This window comes from Kogia breviceps, chromosome 5 (genome assembly GCF_026419965.1).
Source record: "Kogia breviceps isolate mKogBre1 chromosome 5, mKogBre1 haplotype 1, whole genome shotgun sequence".
NCBI classification, from domain to species: Eukaryota; Metazoa; Chordata; class Mammalia; order Artiodactyla; family Physeteridae; genus Kogia; species Kogia breviceps.
The window spans coordinates 17,761,889-17,781,961 of NC_081314.1; the positions used below are offsets into that span (position 1 = coordinate 17,761,889).

The following is a 20,073-nucleotide window of genomic DNA, read 5'->3' on the forward strand; positions in this document are numbered from 1 at the left end:
GTAAGAGAGATAACTGTGTCAAAACATATATATTAACCAAGAATTAGTCTTTGAAATTTGTTTATCAGTCATTTTAATTTAGTCTTCTTTCTTATTAGGAACGCATCTATAAGGGTAGTACACAAAACATTTAATTAAAATTCAGTAGCAGAAAACAATTTGAATTTCATTTGACAAGAAAGTAATTCAAAACAAAAACTTAAGTCCAGATATTAAAGTAAAGGCATACTAACTGAGGATCAGTAAATTAGGTACGTTTTCCATAGAAATGAAGATAATTATTCTTTTATGCTTTGAAAAAGAGCTACAGCAAAGGATTAATTGCCCCAGAATTATTCTTTCCTAGTTTTTTTCTTTCTTTGAGTTTGCAAGTAAAGTGTATTCTGACTTCATGTTTAGTTGTTCATTTCAAGGCCCCAGTACTAGAACTATGAAAACTAGTTCATCGTGTGATTGTCTTTATACATTTCCTCGTGTCTTACTAACTTTTTTGCCCCCTACTTAATCTTTGCTTTGGAAACCTTCAAGCACCTGCAGCTAAACGTTATCTTTCTAAATGGAGTGAGACCTTTGGAAATAGTGATTAAGGTGTTAAAAATAAATGTAATATAAAAATCAAAGACTGAAGGTCTCTAAAATATGAGAAAAATATCTGTATATCAAAAAATATTTTGTAATCAAGCCAGGGAATATTTAGAAATATACTGCATTTTCATTTTGTACTTCATTTACTTAAATAGAATGTTAGTTCCTAGAAGGCAAGAAGAAAGCTATCTATGGTAATAAGAGGGTGTGCCATGAATCATGGAAGACCTGAAAGTTTACTAGAGCTTGAAAGAATAATCATTGTAGGTAATCAGAGTGGAATGAGGGCACTGTGAGTGTAGGAATCACCACAGACATGTAATTTGTGCAGTTGAGCTATTTGGACTAAAGAACTCATTCATAGACCAAACTAAAAGAAGATTGGTTATGGCTCAATTGGTAAAGGCCTTTAATAACAATAAAACTAAGAATATTGGTTATCTTTTGCCATATAACAACTTACCCCAAAACTTGGTACAGTATACATTATCTCATTGTTACTATGGGTCAAGAATTTGGGAGTGGCATAGCTAAGGGGTTCTGGCTTAAGTTCTCTCATCAGATTGCAATCAAGACTTTGGTTGAGGCTGCAGTCATTTGAAGGCTTGACTGTGATTGTAGCGTCTGCTTCTCGTATGGCTTACTCACATGGCTGGTGGAAGAAGACCTAGTTACTCACCACATTGAGTACTCTATAAGGCAGCTAGAATGTCCTTAAGACACGGCAGTTGGCTATCCTGAGAGAGATTGATCCAAGAGAGAACAAAGGAGAAGTCACTATGTCTTTTTTGACCTAGCTTCAGATGCCAAAATTCATCATTTCCACTGAATTATATTTATTAGAAACAAGTTAATAAGTACACACATATTCAAGAAAAGAAGCATGTGTCTCCACCAAAGGGAATAGTAACAGAAAATTTGTGGACATTTTAAGACCACCACAAAGAAATTCTAATTTTACTGTATAGTCTGTAATTACATAATATAATTACATGTAGAGAATGATTAATAGGGTGGTATCAGCAAGCAAAGTAGATTAGAGCTCCAAAACCCAAATAGGAGAAAAATCACCTAGGGACTTTTAATAGTAGTAGAATGGGCTGTCTTACATACATAGTCAAATTGTAAGTCTAGAAAGGATATTTTAAAAATTTTAAGTTAAAGTGGGAGGCGTCAGACTAGCATCTGAAATAGACAAGGACTGGGATTCCAAGAAGATAAGCTGTATCAAAATGTTGGCAGTGCTTACAGAGAAAAGCCGTGTTCCAAGAACATGAGCTTTTGGCAGTCTAATAAGTATGAGAACAAGGTATTAGAGGTTAGGCTTAGACATAGAAATGGTTATTTAAAAAGATTTTAAGCAATATTTTCCTACTGAAATAAAGCTAAGCCTTTATATTCTCTAGCTTGGGAATCAGCCACCCATAATCTCAATACCAGAGGTAATGGTAATACCAATGATAATGAATGGAAGAATGATTGAGCTATGTATTGAGTTACTGTACTTAGTAGTCACTATAGTTTTAATCAAAGTACCATACCTATTCAGTGTGTCCTTAGCCTACTTCCCTGAGCTTGTGTAATAAAAAACTCAGCCTGGTTTTGTTTGTTTTAATTTTTTTGATTGGTTTGTACAAGCGTATTTCAGCAGGGAATAAGTGTAATTGATCTTTGGGATTTGGGTATTTTGTGGTTATGTTTTGGTTTTGGAGGGGAGGTATTTTATTGTTTTATTTTTGCTGTTGTTTTTTTTTTTTTTTAATTGGACAGCCCAGTAGAAGACAAAATATATGAACTTGTAGTTCTTAGAAGCGGAAATTTATATAAAATAGTGGAACAATACCAAGTGACAGGCAGGGATGAAAGCACTATATGGAGAAATTTGTTAATATCTAATTCAGGTGAAGATGTATATTCCTTCTCACCCAGTAAATTTCACTTCTAAGTATAACAACAGTGTCTCACAGACTTGACTGACCATGTCCTACATCAAGTTCACAGATGTTCCAAGAAAAAATACTTACTTGCCTTACCCCATGTGAAGCATTTAGTGTTTTCTATCCCAAATACTCTTTTTTTCCCACTCACTAAATTTATTTCATAATGTGCTGGTAGATAGTAATGCACTGTTTGAAAAACACTGCCCTAGGGGAAATGCTTACACAAGCAGACATGTATGAGAATGCTTATGCCATTCATTGTTAATAAAAGCAAAAACTTGGAAACAACCTAAATGTCTGCCACTGAGAGAATGTATAAGTAATTTGTAATTTATTTATAGAAAGGAACACTGAAGATCAGTTAAAGTTAATTTATTGGAGTTGGAGCTATATGAATCAGTGTGTATAAATTGCAAAACCTGGTTTGTGAAAAAATCTAATTGGAGAGGATACCTATAACATATAATGTATGTAAAGTTTCAAAATATGTAAAACAATATATATGAAGTTAAAAGCATAATAACTTGGTAATGTCTGATATTTTTCATATTTAGAAAAAGAGAAATACCCTTGAACCATTCACATTCATTGTTTTAAAGGTCAAGGAACATTCTTTCACAGTTTTTAAGCTACTTTTTATATTGTATCATCTATGAATGTCTAGATTGATGACAATTAAAAGATTATAATAATGAACATTGATGGAAGGTTTTAGTAGATACCAGGCACAGTTCTAAGTATTTTATTGATAACTTTTATTAAGTGAGTTCATTCTCACAGTCACTGTGAGGTCTAGGTTCAGTTATTATCCCTGTTTTACAGATGAGGAAATCTAAGAAAGAGGGAAATAACTTGCAGCTAGTAAATAGCAGAGTCAGGATTTGAACTCAGGATGTGTTGCTCCAAAGTCTGTAACATTAGCCTCTGTACTATAGAATCTCTCCATGAGAAAAAGGTATAAACAACAACAAAAATGTAGGAAAACTAAAGACTGTAATTGGTAGTATGGTTTTGAAAGAGAAAGTTTCTCACATTTTTATTCTTTAAGCAATGACATGGACTTAGAAGGAACTAAGATTTAATAGAGCAGAGAATTAAATATTAGAATACTAGCACTCATTTTATCACAAAAGAGAAACTAAGGAAAGCTCCTTGACAGATGATTGCCTTGTATAAACTGGAGAATTAAAAATTATTCATGTATGGTAACTCAGAAACCTTTAAGATTGATCTACAAAAGAAAGTTAGGATTTATCTTAATTATATAATATGGGGTTTTTTTAGCCAGAGTTATTAACCTGTTGAAAGATAAGGTAAAAATATTAACACTGTATTTGTTCATGGTTCACAGATTTTAGAGTAGAAGTAATTCCAGGAGGGTTGTAGTAGATGCTTATGGTGAGGTGAAAAGCTGTCTGGGCACAGAGCCAGAGACCTGACTTTTGGGGTTCATTCTGCTACCACTTCATAATGTGGTCACCAGGATTGGTCTGTTGTGGCTAAATGTGAATTATTATTCTTCCCTGTGCTAACTTACTTCAAGGTCTTGGTTTTGTAAACTACTGTACATTTTCACATAATACAGGCTGCTACAATTTTGCCTCATAGATACTAATTTTTTGTTCATGTAAATTATTTTCCTTTAATTCTTTAGATGTGTACTAGCTTAGAAAGAGTCACAGTTATTTAGAGAAACACGTTTTGAGTTCTCCATTATTCTGTATTTGGATGTTGATACTCTGGTTCCTCAGAAGTTTTAACATGTTTATTGATTCCATAATAATTGTGAGGCTTTCAGAAAGCTCCAAATGTCATTTCCTAGTCCACTGAAAATAGAGCAGTTGAGTCAAAATAAGATGATTTCTAGAAGCATTTTTTTTTTGGTTTGGTATTGGTGGTTTTTATTTTATAGAAGCCATATAAAAATAGAAGATATTCAAGTTGGAGACCTTTGAGAGGGCAGATATAAAAACAGTATTTGGGTAATATTGGTATCTATTGCTTGCTGAAAATGAGTATGAAGTACTTTCTAGCTTTGGATATTAATCAGAGGTTTGTCTCTTTTTTTCCTTCTCTAGTGATGCTATTGCTGAGATTAGAGCCATTTGTATTGAAGAAATTGGAGTATGGATGAAAATGTATAGTGATGCCTTCCTAAATGACAGTTACCTAAAGTATGTTGGCTGGACTCTTCATGACAGGGTAAGTTACTCTGTTCTCAGCTTTCATAGAAGATGTACTTGTCCTAATATTAATACTAGAAAGCTAGGAATTAAGGTGGCATTGGTTGGTTTTTCTCAAGAGTTATAATAATATGGAAATTTAAGGTGATACAGCTGAATACTATTTACTTGTTGCCATGATGAAACTTGAGACATCAGCATATGTGTGAAAACCGTGTCTTACTTAGTTGTAATGCCATCTTAAACCAAGGTTGACAACCTGATACATCTAAATTTTAAGAGAATGTAGTATCTCAAGAAGCTAATTATAATCTTTTTCTAGTTTGGAATCAAAAGAGATTCTTTGTTTCTCTTAATATATAGAAACTAAGTAAGCTTTCTTATTTTGAATTCTCTAAGGTCATATCATAGTAGAATGTTTTAGCAGAGTTGAATAGATTTGTTGGATTCTAGAATATCTGGTCTTAAAATCTGTCTCTACTTCCACTCTCTTAGAAAAGGCTCTGACTTAAAAGGAATCTCACATTATTAAGTCCTGAGTATGTAATTCTTAAATAACCAAGGACAGGAATGATAAATTGCTGGAATTTTTATATTGAATGACCTGACATTCTATAACTTGAATTGCCAGATTTTCACACACAATAAAAGAAATCTTAACAATGATTTCTTTTAAAAGATGTTATATTCCATTATTTGAATTGTTAAAAGTATCATAACTATTAGAAGACATTTTATCTTTTTTTTTTCATTTTATCTTTTTAAATGCAATTATATTCTTAGACTTTTACAGTAATTTTGGTAATAGTCTAAGACTTAGTTTCTATATATTACCCTTATTAGCCTGTGGAGCATTTTTTACTTATTGATTGATTGATTTTTTAGACAGCTCAGAGCAATTTTTTTTATAGGTTTGGCTTTTTTTTTTAATTCTTTTTTAAATTGAAGTATAGTTGATTTACAGTGCTGTGCCAATCTGCTGTACAGTAAAGTGACTCAGTTATACACATATATACATTCTTTTTTTATATTTTCTATTATGGTTTATCACAAGATATTCAATATAGTTCCCTGTGTTATACATTAGAACCTTGTTATTTATCCATTCTAAATGTAATAGTTTGCATCTACCAATCCCAAACTCCCAGTCCATCCTTTTCCTTGCCCAACATGAGTCTGTTTCTGTTTTGTATATAGGTTCATTTGTGCCATATTTTAAATTCCACATATAAGTGGTGTCATATATTTGTCTTTCTCTTTCTGACTTCACTTAGTATGACAATCTCTAGTTGCATCCATGTTGCTGCAAATGGTATTATTTTGTTCTTTTTGTGGCTGAGTAGTATTCCATTGTATATATTTACTACATCCTCTTTATCCATTCCTCTGTCAATGGACATTTAAGTTGTTTCCATGTTTTGGCTATTGTGAACAGTGCTGCTATGAACATAGGGGTGTATGTATCTTTTGAATTATAGTTTTGTACAGGTATATTCCCAGGATGGGGATTGCTGGATCATGTGGTAATTCTGTTTTTAGTTTTCTGAGTAACCTGCATACTGTTCTCCATAGTGGTTGTACCAGCTTACAGTTCGCACCAACAGTGTAGGAGTTCCCTTTTCTCCACATCCTCTCCAGCATTTGTTATTTGTAGACATTTTTTATTTTATTTTATTTTTTTTTTGGCAGTACGTGGGCCTCTCACTGTTGTGGCCTGTCCTGTTGAGGAGCACAGGCTCCGGACACGCAGGCTCAGCGGCCATGGTTCACGAGCCTACCTGCTCTGCGGCATGTGGGATCTTCCCAGACCAGGGCACAAACCCGTGTCCCCTGCAACGGCAGGCGGACTCTCAACCACTGGGCCACCAGGGAAACCCTATTTGTAGACTCTTTAATGATGGCCATTCTGACTGGTGTGAGGTGGCACCTCAGTGTAGTTTTGGTTTGCATTTCTCTAATAATTAGCAATGATGAGCATCTTTTCATGTGCCTATTGGCCATCTGTATGTCTTCTTTGGAGAAATGTGTATTAAGGTCTTCTGCCCATTTTTCAATTGGGTTATTTTGTTGTTGTTGATGAGTTGCATGAGTTTTTTGTATATTTTGGAGATTAAGCCTTGTCTGTTGCATCATTTGCAAATATTTTCTCCCATTCCGTAGGTTGTCTTTCGTTTGTTTTTTTTTTTTAAGGTTTCCTGTACTGTGCAAAAGCTTGCAAGTTTGATTAGGTCCCATTTGTTGAGTTTTGTTTTTATTTCTGTTGCCTTGGGAGTCTGACCTAAGAAAACATTAGTACAATTTATGTCAGGATATTTTGCCTATGCTCTCTTCTAGGAGTTTTATGGTATGTTGTCTTATGTTTAAGTCTGTAAGCCATTTTGAGTTTATTTTTGTGCATGGTGTGAGGGTGTATTCTAACTTCATTGATTTGCATGCAGCTGTTCAACTTTCCCAGCACAACTTGCTGAAGAAACTGTCTTTTTCCCCTTGTATATTCTTACCTCCTTTGTTGAAGATTAATTGACCATAGGTGTGTGGTTTATTTCTGGGCTCTCTATTCTGTTCCATTGATGCGTATGCCTGTTTTTGTATCAATACCACACTGATGTGATTACTGTAGCTTTGTAGCATTGTCTGAAGTCTGGGGAGTTTTGCCTTTGTTTTTTTTCCTCAGGATGGCTCTAGCACTTCTGGGTCTTTTATGGTTCCATATAAATTTTTGGATTATTCTAGTTTTGTGAAAAATGTCATGGGTAATTTGATAGGGATCACATTAAATCTGCAGAGTGCATTGGGTAGTATTGCCATTTTAACAATGTTAATTCTTCCAATTCAAGAGCATGAGACATCTTTCCATTTCTTTGAATCCTCTTTTATTTCCTTTATTAATGTTTTATAGTTCTCAGCATATAAGTCTTTCACCTCCTTGGTCAGGTTTATTCCTCAATTTTTTTTGGGGGGGTGCAATTTTAAAATGTGTTTACATTCCCTTTCTGATATTTCGTTGTTAGTGTAAAGGAATGTAACCGATTTCTGAATGTTAATCTTCTATCCTGCTACTTTGCTGAATTTATTTGTTAGATCTAGTAGTTTTTGTGTGGAGTCCTTAGGGTTTTCTATATATAGTATCATGTCATCTGCATATAGTGACAATTTTATCTCTTCCCTTCCAATTTGGATACATTTTATTTATTTTTCTTGTCTGATTGCTGTGGCTAAGAATTCCAATACTGTGTTGAAAAGAAATGGTGAGAGTGGGCATCCTTGTCTTGTTCCAGATTTTAGTGGGAAGGCTTTCAGCTTTTCATCATTGATTATTATATTGGCTGTGGGTTTCTCATAAATGGCTTTAATTATGTTGAGATATGTTGTCTGTATTCCCACTTTGGTAAGAGTTTTCATCATGAATGAATGTTGAATTCTGTCAAATGTTTTTTCTGCATCTATCTGTTGAGATGATCATGTGGTTTGTGACTTTTCTTTTGTCAATCTGGTGTATTGCACTGATTGATTTGCATATGTTGAACCAACCTTGTGAACCTGGGATGAATCCCACTTGGTCATAGTGTTTGATCTTTTTTATGTGTTGTTGGATTCTTTTTGCTGATATTTTGCTGAGGATTTTTGCATCTATATTCATCAAAGATATTAGCCTATAATTTTCTTTTTTGGTGTTGTCTGTCTACTTTTGGTATCAGGGTGATGGTGGCTTCATAGAATGTCTTTGGGAGTGTTCCTTCCTCTTCAGTCTTTTGGAAGAGTTTGAGAAGAATCGGTGTAAGTTCTTTGTACGTTTGGTAGAATTCACCTGTGAAGCCATCTGGTCCTGGACTTCTGTTTGTAGGAAGTATTTTTATTACAGATTCTATTTCACTTCTAGTGATTGATCTGTTCAAATTATCTATTTCTTATTGATTCAATTTTGGTGGTCTGTATGTTTCTAGAAAGTTATCCATTTCTTCTAAGTTGTCAAATTTGTTCGCATATAATGGTTCATAGTATTCTCTTTATTTTTTTGTATTTCTGTGGTATCAGTTGAGATTTCTTCTTTTTCGTTTCTCATTTTATTTGGGATCTCTCTCTTTTCTTCTTGGTGAGCCTGGCTAGAGGTTTGTCAATTTTGTTTACCTTTTCAAAGAACCAGCTCTTGGTTTTGTTGGTTTTTTTCTTTTTTTTTTTAAATCTCTATTTTATTTTTTTCCTCCCAAATCTTTATTATTTCTTTCCTTCTGATGACTTTAGGTTTTGTTTGTTCTTCTTTTTCTAATCTTTTTAGGTGATAGGTTAGGTTGTTTACTTGAGATTTTTCTTGTTTTTTGATGAAGGCCTATATCACTATAAACTTCCCTCTAAGAACTGCTTTTGCTGTGTCCCATAGATTTTGTATGGTTGTGTTTTCATTGTTGTTTGTCTCAAGGTATATTTTAATTTCCTTATTGACCCATTGGTTTTTTTAGTAGCATGTTATTCAGTCTCCAGCTAATTGTTCTTTTCTCATTTCTTTTCCTTTGGTTGATATCTAATTTCATGCCATTGTGGTCAGCGAAGATGCTTGAAATAATTTCTGTATTCTTAAATTTGTTGAGGTTAGTTTTGTGCCCTAGGGTAGAGAATGTTCTGTGTGCACTGAAAAAGAGTGTATATTCTGTTTTTTGTGGGGTGTTTTTTGTTGTTGTTGTTGTTGTTGTAGTATTGTGAAACTATCAATTAAGTCTAACTGTTGTATCATTTAGGACCTCTGTTACCTTGTTGATTCTCTTTCTGGAAGATTTGTCCATTGATGTGAGTGGGGTGTTAAAGTCTCCTACTACTGTATTCCCATCAATTTCTCCCTTTATGTCTGTTAGTATTTGTTTTATGTATCGGGGGTTCTCCTATATTAGGTGCATATATGTTGATAAGTATAAAATCATCTTGTATTGATTCTTTTATCATTATGTAGTGTCCTTCTTTATCTTTCTTTATAGCCTTTGCTTTAAAGTCTATTTTGTCTGATATGGGTATTGCAATTCCTACTTTCTTGACATTTCCGTTTGCATGAAATATCTTTTACCATCCCCTCTTTCTCAGTCAATGTGTATCCTTTGCCCTAAGGTAGGTCTCTTGTAGGCAGCATATTGTATACTCTTGTTTTTTATATCCAGTCTGCCACTTTATATCTTTTGATTGGAGCATTCAGTCCATTGACAGTTAAGGTAATTATTGATATACATGTATTTATTGCCATATAAAACCTTGTTTTCCAGTTGATTCTTTGTTGATTCTTTGTTCCTTTCTTTTTCTGTTTTTCTTTTTGTGGTTTCATGATTTCCTTTTATTTTATGCTTGTGTTCTTTTTTAGGTTTTTGTGAATCTATTGTATGTTTTTCATTTGTGGCTGCCCTGTTTTTCAAGTATGTTAACCCCTTACCATATATACTTGCTTTAGACTGGTAGTCATATAGGCTCAAACACATTTTAAAAACAGAAAAAGAATCTGCATTTTCTTACTCTCCTTCCCCACATTTTATGATTTTGATGTCCCTTTTTACATCTTCATGTTTATCCCTTTGTTGTTCCTTGTGTGTTTATCATTGCTTTCACAAATCAGGTTGTTTTTTTTTTTTTTTCTTTCTGATCTGTATATTGGCTAATTTAAGTGATTTACTTTCCAGTTGTGATTTCCTCCTTCCTATTTCATCTTGCTGCTTCTTTTCTATTTAGAGATGACCTTTCAATATTTCTTTCAGGATAGGTTTAGTATTGCTGTTTTCTTTCAATTTTTGCTTGTCTGATAAATTCTTTATTTCTCCTCCTATTCTATATGATAATCTTGCTGAGTAGAGTATTCTAGGTTGCAGAGTTTTCTCTTTAAAGACTTTGAATGTATTTTGTATGCCCTTCTGGCCTGCAGTGTTTCTGTAGAGAAATCAGCTCATAGTCTTATGGGGGTTCCCTTGTAAAGAACTCTTGGTTTTTCTCTTGCTGCCTTTAGAATCCTCTCTTTATCTTTAACTTCTGCCATTTTTATTATAATATGTCTTGGTGTAGGTCTGTTTGGCTTCATCTTCTTTGGGACCCTCTGTGCTTCCTATATCTGGATATCTGTTTCCTTCTTTTAGTTTGGGAAATTTTCAGCCATAATTTCTTCAAATACATCTTCAATCCCCTTTTCTCTTTCTTCTCCTTCTGGAATCCCTATTATGTATAGATTAGCCTGCTTTATATTATCCCATAGGTCTCTTATATTGCTTTCATTTTTTTTTTCATTTGGCTTTCTGTCTTCTGTTTTGATTGGGTAATTTCCATTAGTCTATCTTCCAGGTCACTTATTCTTTCTTCTGCATTATTCATTCTGCTGTTCATTACCTTGAGCTCAGCTTTCGTCTCAGCAAATGAATTTTCTAATTTTTCTTGGCTCCTCCTTGTAGTTTCAAGTTCCTTTTTACAGTAATCTGCCTTTCTGTTGATAGCCTTTCTTAATTCCTTCAGTATTTTCATTACCTCCTTTTTTAACTCGGTGTCTGTTAGACTGAGGAGGTCTTTTTCATTGTTCCTGCAGGAGAGTTTTTTTGGTCTTTTAACTGAGAGTGGTTCCTCTGCTTTTCATTTTGCTTATATTTCTCTTACTCTGTGAGTTCAGGAGAAACAATTATCTACTGTGGTCTTGGAGGGCTATTTATAAGCAGGAGAATCCCTGTATAGCTTCTGTGGGTTCAATATCTTTTTGACATGAGTGCTGTTTTTGGTTTGGATGCTTGCTGCCTCTTTCTTAGTTGTTATCCCCTTGATCGGGGTGCGCAGGTACACGGTCCCAGGGAGGCGGGGGCAACAGCTGGCTTCCAGTCACAGGTTTCTCCACAATGGCGGCAGCAGGTCATGTGTCCCTGGGGAAGTTGGCCCTAGATCTTGGGACCCTAGGCGACAGTGGTGTGTTGTGCACTCCATGGAGGTAGGAGCAGTGGTTGGCATCGGGTTGCAGGGCCCTCATCAGCAGTGGTTGGCTATGCGCACTCCCAGGGAAGTTGGTCCCAGTTCATGGGACCCTCTGCAGTGGCGGGCCATGCCGGCTCCTGGGAAGGTAAGGGCAGTGATCTGCACCCCTGCTCACAGGACCCTTGACAGTGGCAGCAGCAACAGCAGCGTTCGCACCTGCCTCTGGAGCCCAAGATGTCAGCCATAGCTCACGCCCGCCCCTAGAGCTCATATAAGGAGTGCCCTGCTGCCTGTGAGCGTGCAGAGAAAGAAGCTCTTATGGCAGGCCCACCGCTCTCCTCTCATGCCCCCCAACAATGGTCCCTTGCCTCTGGTGGGCCCAGGCTTCTTCCCAGACTCCCTCAGTTGTGGCACCCTGCACCCTACCCCCGTCAGGCTGTGTTCACACAGCCAACCCCAGTCCTCTCCCTGGAGTCTGACCTCCAAAGCCCGAGCCTCAGTACCCAGCTCTCACCAGCACCACGGGCAAGCGGACAAGCGTCTCAGGCTGGGGAGTGCCGGTCAGCATCGACCTGTGCAGGTCTGTCTCTGCTTTGCCCTCCACACACCTGTTGCTGTGCTCTCCTCCAAGGCTCTGAAGCTACCCCTCTGTCCCCACCTGTGGACAGAGGGACTGAGGGGACTTCCCCGTGTGCAGAAACCTTTCCTTTTTCACAGCTCCCTCCCAGAGGTGCAGGTCCATTCCCGATTCCTTTCTCTCTCTTTTTCTTTTGCCCTGCCCAGTTACATGGAAATTCTCTTGCCCTTTTGGAAGTCTGAAGTCTTCTGCCAGCATTCACTAGATGTTCTATGAGAGTCATTCCACACGTAGATGTATTTTTGATGTATCTGTGGGGAGAAGGTGAGCTCCACGTCCTGCTCCTCCGCCATGTTGATCTGGTTCCCCGAGCATTTATTTTTTAAATAGTAGTGTGCTAAGTATTATCAAAGAAAACCACAAAATTACATAAATTATAATGAAAGTTCCCAAGGGAATTTTATAGGCCATTTTTGCTATAAAAGAGCATTCAGAGTGTAGGGAGATCATCATAAGTTGGTTGGTCAGTTTCAGTGACTAATTTTTAATTGAGGATTAAAAGGGATTCTTATTTCCCACCTCATTTGAAGGAAAGTCCAGTTAGTATGTACATAGTGAATTTTTTCCTGAATATTTATTTTCCCTAGCAGTTCAGATTCTTTTGTCTAGAGTAACAAATCCCAAACTCGATTTTGTTTTCTTTTTCCAATCCTCATGTGGTACTGGGGACCTTTACATCTAAGCCTCATCTCAGATGCATCCAATTAAATTTTACTGGTGTGAGAGATATTAGAATTACGCCCTGTGCCCTCATGCAGGCATATCCACACTACTAAATCCAAGCAGACAAGCTTTTTAGTAGGAATAAGTTTAAAGTCTTTCATTTTTATTCCCTATTAACTACCATACCAGTTTCCTCCTCTCCTCACCTCCCTAATAGAGTATACTACTGAATTTCAATAACAGTAACAATTACCAGTTTTAACAGAACTTATGTATGTCCAAAAATTCTGGGAAAACACTGATTTGATGTGGCTTATCAAAAAATAAACATCATTTAAAACAAATCACTAAACTGTGTGTGTCTGTAGAAATCCTCTGTCCAGATAAAGGAAGAGGTAGGTTTCTCTTGTACATTGTTGATAAAATGATTTAAGGAGAAAGTAGTGTTTTCAATAGGATAATTTTATAAATCTCTCCTGTGATCTCCAATTGCTTTACTTAGAAAAAAGTGTAAGTATTAAATATTTATTTCTAAATATTTATTTCTAAACTTTCCTTTTTGTCATTCCCTTTCTGATCACCTTGTACTTTTTTTCTCTGAAGACTAAAGTAATTTCCTTTCTCTCCTTTTAATCATCTGGTTGAAAGTGTTCATTGTATAGGCTGTAGCCTCTCTCTTCAGACTCCTCCTGTGCATTTTAAAATGAGCTGATGGGCTTCCCTGGTGGCGCAGTGGTTGAGAATCCGCCTGCCGGTGCAGGGGTCACGGGTTCGTGCCCTGGTCCGGGAAGATCCCACATGCCACGGAGCAACTAAGCCCGTGAGCCATGGCCGCTAGGCCTGCGCGTCCGGAGCCTGTGCTCCGCAACGGGAGAGGCCACAGCAGTGAGAGGCCCGCATACCACAAAAAAATAAAAATTAAAAATTAAAAAATAATAATAATAATAATAAAAATAAAATGAGCTGATAAAATTTCTTCTCATTTTTTAAAAAATTACATTTTAATTATCAATTGCATTTTTCCATTTTTGTTGAGATATAATCAACATTTAACATTGTGTTAGTTTAAGGTATGCAACATAATGATTTGATATTCTTTCTGTCTTGATTTTAGAATATTAGAGGTTATAACCTAGTCTACCCTCCTATAAATAAGACAAACTTTTTTCATACTGCCAATTTGTAAAAGTTCTACAGTATTAAATTTTGGTCATTAGAAAGACAGACAATCTCTAACAGCTAAAGGAGTTATTAGAAATTCAGTTCATCTTTCTGTTGACCAAAACTTATTTCTAAATTCCTACCCATTGGTTTTAGTTCTGACATTGAGGGTGACACAGAATAGGTCTAATTTAAATACAGCTTTAGTAATCTCTGTGCTCTGCACTAAGTATCTTACTCTCTTTTTGTATTTATGCTCATAACACTAGATTACCTTTCTTTGTCCTTTCCAGTTTGTAAATATGACTGTACTGTTTTTTGCTTTTAGCTTATGTGTACAGTTCTTCTACTTTCTTGCAAATGCTTGATTGCTTATATCAAAATCTCAGTGCTTGGGTGGGATTTATTTTCAGTTAGTCCATTTCATTTCCTCATCTTTGTGTTCACTCATCCCATATTCTGTTTCTCTTAAGTTTACTAAAAACCTTTTAGCTCTGTATATGTCAAGCAAATGATATCTGCTGCCAATCACTAGAAGTAGAAGTTATAATTCTTTGCCCAGTGCATACTGATCACCAAGGAAAACACAACATAGTCAAGCATTGGATGGAACAATGCTTTACTCACATGGAGAAAGGACAGAGCAAGATTAGCTTCAGTAGTGTCAGTCCCCCATGGTCCAGCAGTCAACACAGAGCAGTTGCCCTGCATGCACCCCTCTTGTGCCACAGAACTAAGGACCCTATTCTGTCCTCTCAGGGGACAGACTTAATAGTGGGGTTGGCCAGGTGCCATATGAAGCACACACTTAAGCAGAACAAAAGAAGACACATTGAGTCTAAAACGGGAATGATATTCCCACACAAGGTGATAAACCCAGCACAATCCATGAAGACTCTTATCACTTGATAAGGAAGTATTCCAGACCCAAGGCCTCTTCCTGTGCAGCCAAGTGTGGGTCAAAACACTGTACAGGAGATTGCCTTTCCCAACAGTCTACCCCTCACCCCTGCTCGATCACTGACATGGCAGATAAAGCATGTCAAATTACCCACCCCAAACTTGAAGGCAGAATTGGGTTCACCAGGGTCCCGGAACAGTCTGTTTGGATGTGGAGTGCTCATAGAGCCTCCCTGTCATTAGGAAACAGCACTTTACCAGGCCCGTTAGGAGAGCCAGACCCAGGAAGACAGTCAAGCCTCCCTAGGGGGTGGTCTTCAACGTGGATTAAGCCAGCTAAAGAGGTCAAATTGTGAGTTTGGGGAGACTGCGCGTGTACAGCTGATAACCATCTTCCTGAGCATGGATGTTCATCAGCTCAGTTTTCAACTTCCCCAAATTGTTGATGTATACACAGTAATAAATGCTGACAATAACACAAACACCACCTTGTTCTGCCAGCAGGTAATTGAGGGCTATTTAGTTATCCATCACCACCTTGACTAGTGAGTTCAGTGAGTCTCATTGGCTTGGATGGCTTGGGCAGTAGTGTTAGCTATTTCTGCCATGGTTGAGGACAGGTTGTACACCATTTTTTTCTAGGGCCTACATACCTATTCCCAGTATTAGAATATGGATAGCAGAATGAAACCAGTGGTTAGTTTGTCTTCCCAGGAGGATACTGTGAGCCACTTTGTAGTGCATCAGCAGAAGCGGTCCTTTTCAGCTCTCTCTGCAGTTGCTGACATGGACAGTCAGCCTTAGAACTCTGAGGCAACAGTCCTTCCCCTGGAGGCAGACATTCTATTGCCCATTGGGGTCCACAGAGAAATACATAACCCAGAGGGGTACAGGGGATACATGTCAGGGATTTTGTTCTGGTAATGCTGACTAGTCCAGTTATATACAGCCTTGGCTTGCTTTTACCGTGTGGTTTCAGGGAGAGAAAAGTTACATACTGGGCATCCAAGTCTAAAATGTCAGTATAGATCAGTAATAAATATTCTTATACAGGGTTTTTTTTCTGTCACATCATAGGAAATATTAAAGTAAGGGACTCCAGAGCATGCCTGCATCTGGGCCTGTATCAAAGGAGTGGCCCAGCTATTTGACCCATTGACAACTTGAGGAAGTTCTGAGCAGTTTTGTGTCAGCCAGGCCATTACAGTGGGAATGCGGAACAAAAAAGAATTCATTCTGTGGTGACAAATCCCAGCATTGTTTAAGTTTGCCTCCTCTGACTATGGCTGTTGTTGTAACAGACACAGCAGATGATTCTGTAGGAATGAGAAGAGGAAAGATTAACGTTTTACTCCTCTCCCACTTCATGTATCTTCTCAGGCCAGAGCTATTCTGGTCTACTGCTTGTGATACTAACTGCCCTGGTATTGCAACCCAAGCCTGATGTTACCTCCTCTGTGGGCAACTAGTGCCTTTGTGGCTTGACACAAACTTTTTGGCCTCAGTTGGCCAGTCTAGTGAAGGACTGCACAAACTTGACATGTCTGTTAACGTCACCCACCTGATTGAAAGGGTCATTATGCCCAGTACTACTAGAAGGACCCTAGCTAGCACCCTGATACTCCTTGATTTCATCTCCTACCTTTGTGGTATCCCATAGGAGGGAGGTTCCCCAAGGTAAGTATCACATCCAGACTAGAGTCAAGGGGCCCTGTCTGGGGTACAATGGTAGGCAGGACTGCAGATCACCCCAAAGACATACACTCCTACAGGAAAAAAGAAGAATGAATGACATGTTGAGATTGTGATTTTGCACAGCCTAAGCACATGGCTACCTAGTCCACTTCCACCACAACCAAACTCAGTATTTCCCAGCGTGTGTTGCAGTGCCTGTTTTCCTTGCACTTGAGTGTTCAGTCGCCATAGTCCCTGAGAGTATGCCCATTGTTGTCTTGCTTGGGCAGTGAAGGATGTTCCTTGGTCAGAGTGAAGTCCCATGGGATATCCAAAAATATGACATAAGTTTTATTCAAGGACAGCTATGGTAGTTTCAGCATCCACATGCCAGACTGGAGTAGCCATACAATAGCCTGACTAGGTGTTATGGTAGTGAGGCATCATCTTTGCCTGTGGCTGGTGGTCAGGGGTTTGATGTGAACAATCTGCCAGATCCAGGCAAGTCCCAGTCCTTGGTTAATGTGTCCCAGTTCTTCTCTCTGGATGATTTGAGTATATTGACAAGAATCACAAGATTGTACTACATCCTTAGACTTCTGGGTTATCTCTTGGGCTCTGGCCCATTTTTGCATCTGAAGTGGACTCCTTTTCCATAGATGTACCCACCAGGCAATTGTTGCAGCCCACTGGGCACAAACTTGATTGACACGAGTTCCATTTATGTTTTTATTTTAAAAGTTCCTTTGCAAACACAAGCATGTGGTCCTTCACAAAAACATGCTACTAAAAAAAGAACAAAAGAAGTCAATGAAGAAATTAAAGAGGAAATCAGAAAACACCTCAAGACAAATGAAAATAAAAATACAACTTGTCAAAATCTATGGGATGCAGAAATGCAGCTCTCAGAGGGAAGTTTATAGTGATACAGGCCTACAAGAAACAAGAAAAATCTCAAATAAACAACCCTACTGTCTGAAGGAGTTAGAACAAAGTCCAAAGTCAGCAGGAGGAAGGAAATAATAAAGATCAGAGAGGAATATAAATATAGAGACCCCCCAAAAAAGATGATAGAAAAGATAAATGAAATCAAGAGCTAGTTTTTTGCAAGCATAAACAAAATTGATAAGCCTTTAGGTAGGCTTGTTAAGACAAAAAAGAGAACCCAAATAAACAAGAAAAGATAGAGGAGAAATTACAACTGATATTACAGAGATACAGAAAACTCATAAGACAATATTATGAATGGTTATATGCCAACAAATTGGAAACCTAGAAAAAATGAGTAAATTTCTAGAAACGTACACTTTTCCAAGACTGAATCTGGAAGAAATAATCTGAGCAGACCAGTCACTAGTAGTGAAATTGAATTAGTAATCAAAAAGCTCCCGGCAGATAAAAGTCCAAGACCGATGGCTTCACAGGGGAATTCTACCAGACATGTAAAAAAGAGCTACTATCTATCCTCAAACTATTCCAAAACATTGAGGAACACTTCCAAATTCATTCCACAAGGCCACCATTACCCTGATACCAAAACCAGATGAAGATATTACCAAAAAAAAAAAGAAAATTACAGACCAGTATCTCTGATGAATATAGATGCAGAAATTCTCAACAAAATATTAGCAAACCTAATTCAACAATATATAAACAGGATCATACACCATGATCAACTGGGATTTACTATAGGGATGCCAGGATGGTTTAATATCCACAGATCAGTCAGTGTAATACACCACATTAACAAAATGGAGACTACAACCACATCATCTGATTTCAATAGACATAGAAAAGGCATTCGACAGATTTCAACACCTATTCATGATAAACACTCTAATCAAAGTTGATATCAAGGAAGCATATGTAAACATAATAAAGGCCATTTATGACAAACCCACAGCTGACATCATACTCAATGGTGAAAAGCTGAAAGCTTTTCTTTTAAAATCAGAAACAAGACAAGAATGCTCACTCTTGCCACTTCCATTTAACATAGTGTTGGAAGTCGTAGCCATGGCAGTCAGAGAAGAAAAAGAAATAAAAGACATCTAAATTGGAAAGGAAGAAGTAAAACTGTCACTCTTTGCAGATAACATGATACTATATATAGAAAACCCTAAAATGCCCACCAATATACTATTAGAACTAATAAATGAATTAAGTAAAGTTGCAGGACACAAGATTAATATACAGGAATCTGTTGCTTTTCTGTATACTAGTAATGAACTATCAGAGAAAACAAGAAAACAACCCCATTTAAAATTGCATCAAATGGAACAGAATAGAAAGTCCAGAGATAAACCCATGCACCTGTGGTCACCTAATCTATGACAAAGGAGGCAAGAATATACAATGGAGAAAATACAATCTCTTCAATAAGTGGTGCTGGGAAAACCGGACAGCTACATGTAAACAAATGAAATTAGATACTATAAATCTCTTAGAGGAAAACATAGGCAGAACACTCTTTGACATAAATCACAGCAACAACTTTTTTGATCTGTCTCCTAGAGTAATGAAAATAAAAACAAAAATAAACAAATGGGACCTAATTAAAAGCTTTTGCACAGCAAAGGCTGTGCAAAACCATAAACAAGATGAAAAGACAACCCTCAGAATGGGAGAAAATATTTGCAAACAAAACGACTGACAAGGGATTAATCTCCAAAATATACAAACAGCTCATACAGCTCAATATCCAAAAAACAAGCAACCCAGTCACAAAATGGGTAGAAGATGTAAATAGACATTTCTCCAAAGAAAACATACAGATGACTAAAAAGCACATGAAAAGATACTCAAAATCACTAATAGAGAAATGCAAATCAAAACTACAGTGAGGTATCACCTCACACTGGTCAGAATGGCCATCATCAAAAAATCTACAAACAATAAATGCTGGAGAGGGAGAAAAGGGAACCCTCCTACACTGTTGGTGGGAATGTAAACTGGTACATCCACTGTGGAGAACAGTATGGAGGTTCCTTAAAAAACTAAAAATAGAGCTACCATATGACCCAGCAATCCCACTCCTGGGCATATATCCAGAGAAAAGCATAATTTGAAAAGGTACATGCACTCCAGTGTTCATTGCAGCACTATTTACAGTAACCAGGACATGCAAGCAACCTAAATGTCCATCGACAGAGGAATGGATAAAGAAGATGTGGTATATATATACATACATACAATGGAATGGAATATTACTCAGCCATAAAAATGAACAAAATAATGCCATCTGCAGCAACATGGATGGACCTAGAGATTTCCATACTGAGTGAAGTAAGTCAGACAGAGAAAGACAAGTATCATATGATATCATTTATATGTGGACTCTAGAAAAGGGTACAAATGAACTTATCTACAAAATAGAAATAAAGTTACAGATGTAGAAAATAAACTTATGGTTACC

The 20,073-nt window shown here is 37.0% G+C and overlaps 1 protein-coding gene across 5 annotated transcripts in view; it reads left to right on the plus strand.

Moving 5' to 3' along the window:
• STAG1 (STAG1 cohesin complex component) overlaps positions 1-20,073 on the plus strand; it is a 455,106-nt gene that overhangs the window by 325,309 nt on the left and 109,724 nt on the right. For all 5 annotated transcript variants that reach the window (XM_059065085.2, XM_067033725.1, XM_067033728.1 and 2 more), the window contains one exon: positions 4,604-4,727. In XM_059065085.2, the coding sequence (XP_058921068.1) occupies positions 4,604-4,727 (124 nt within the window). The remainder of the gene's footprint in view (positions 1-4,603; positions 4,728-20,073) is intronic.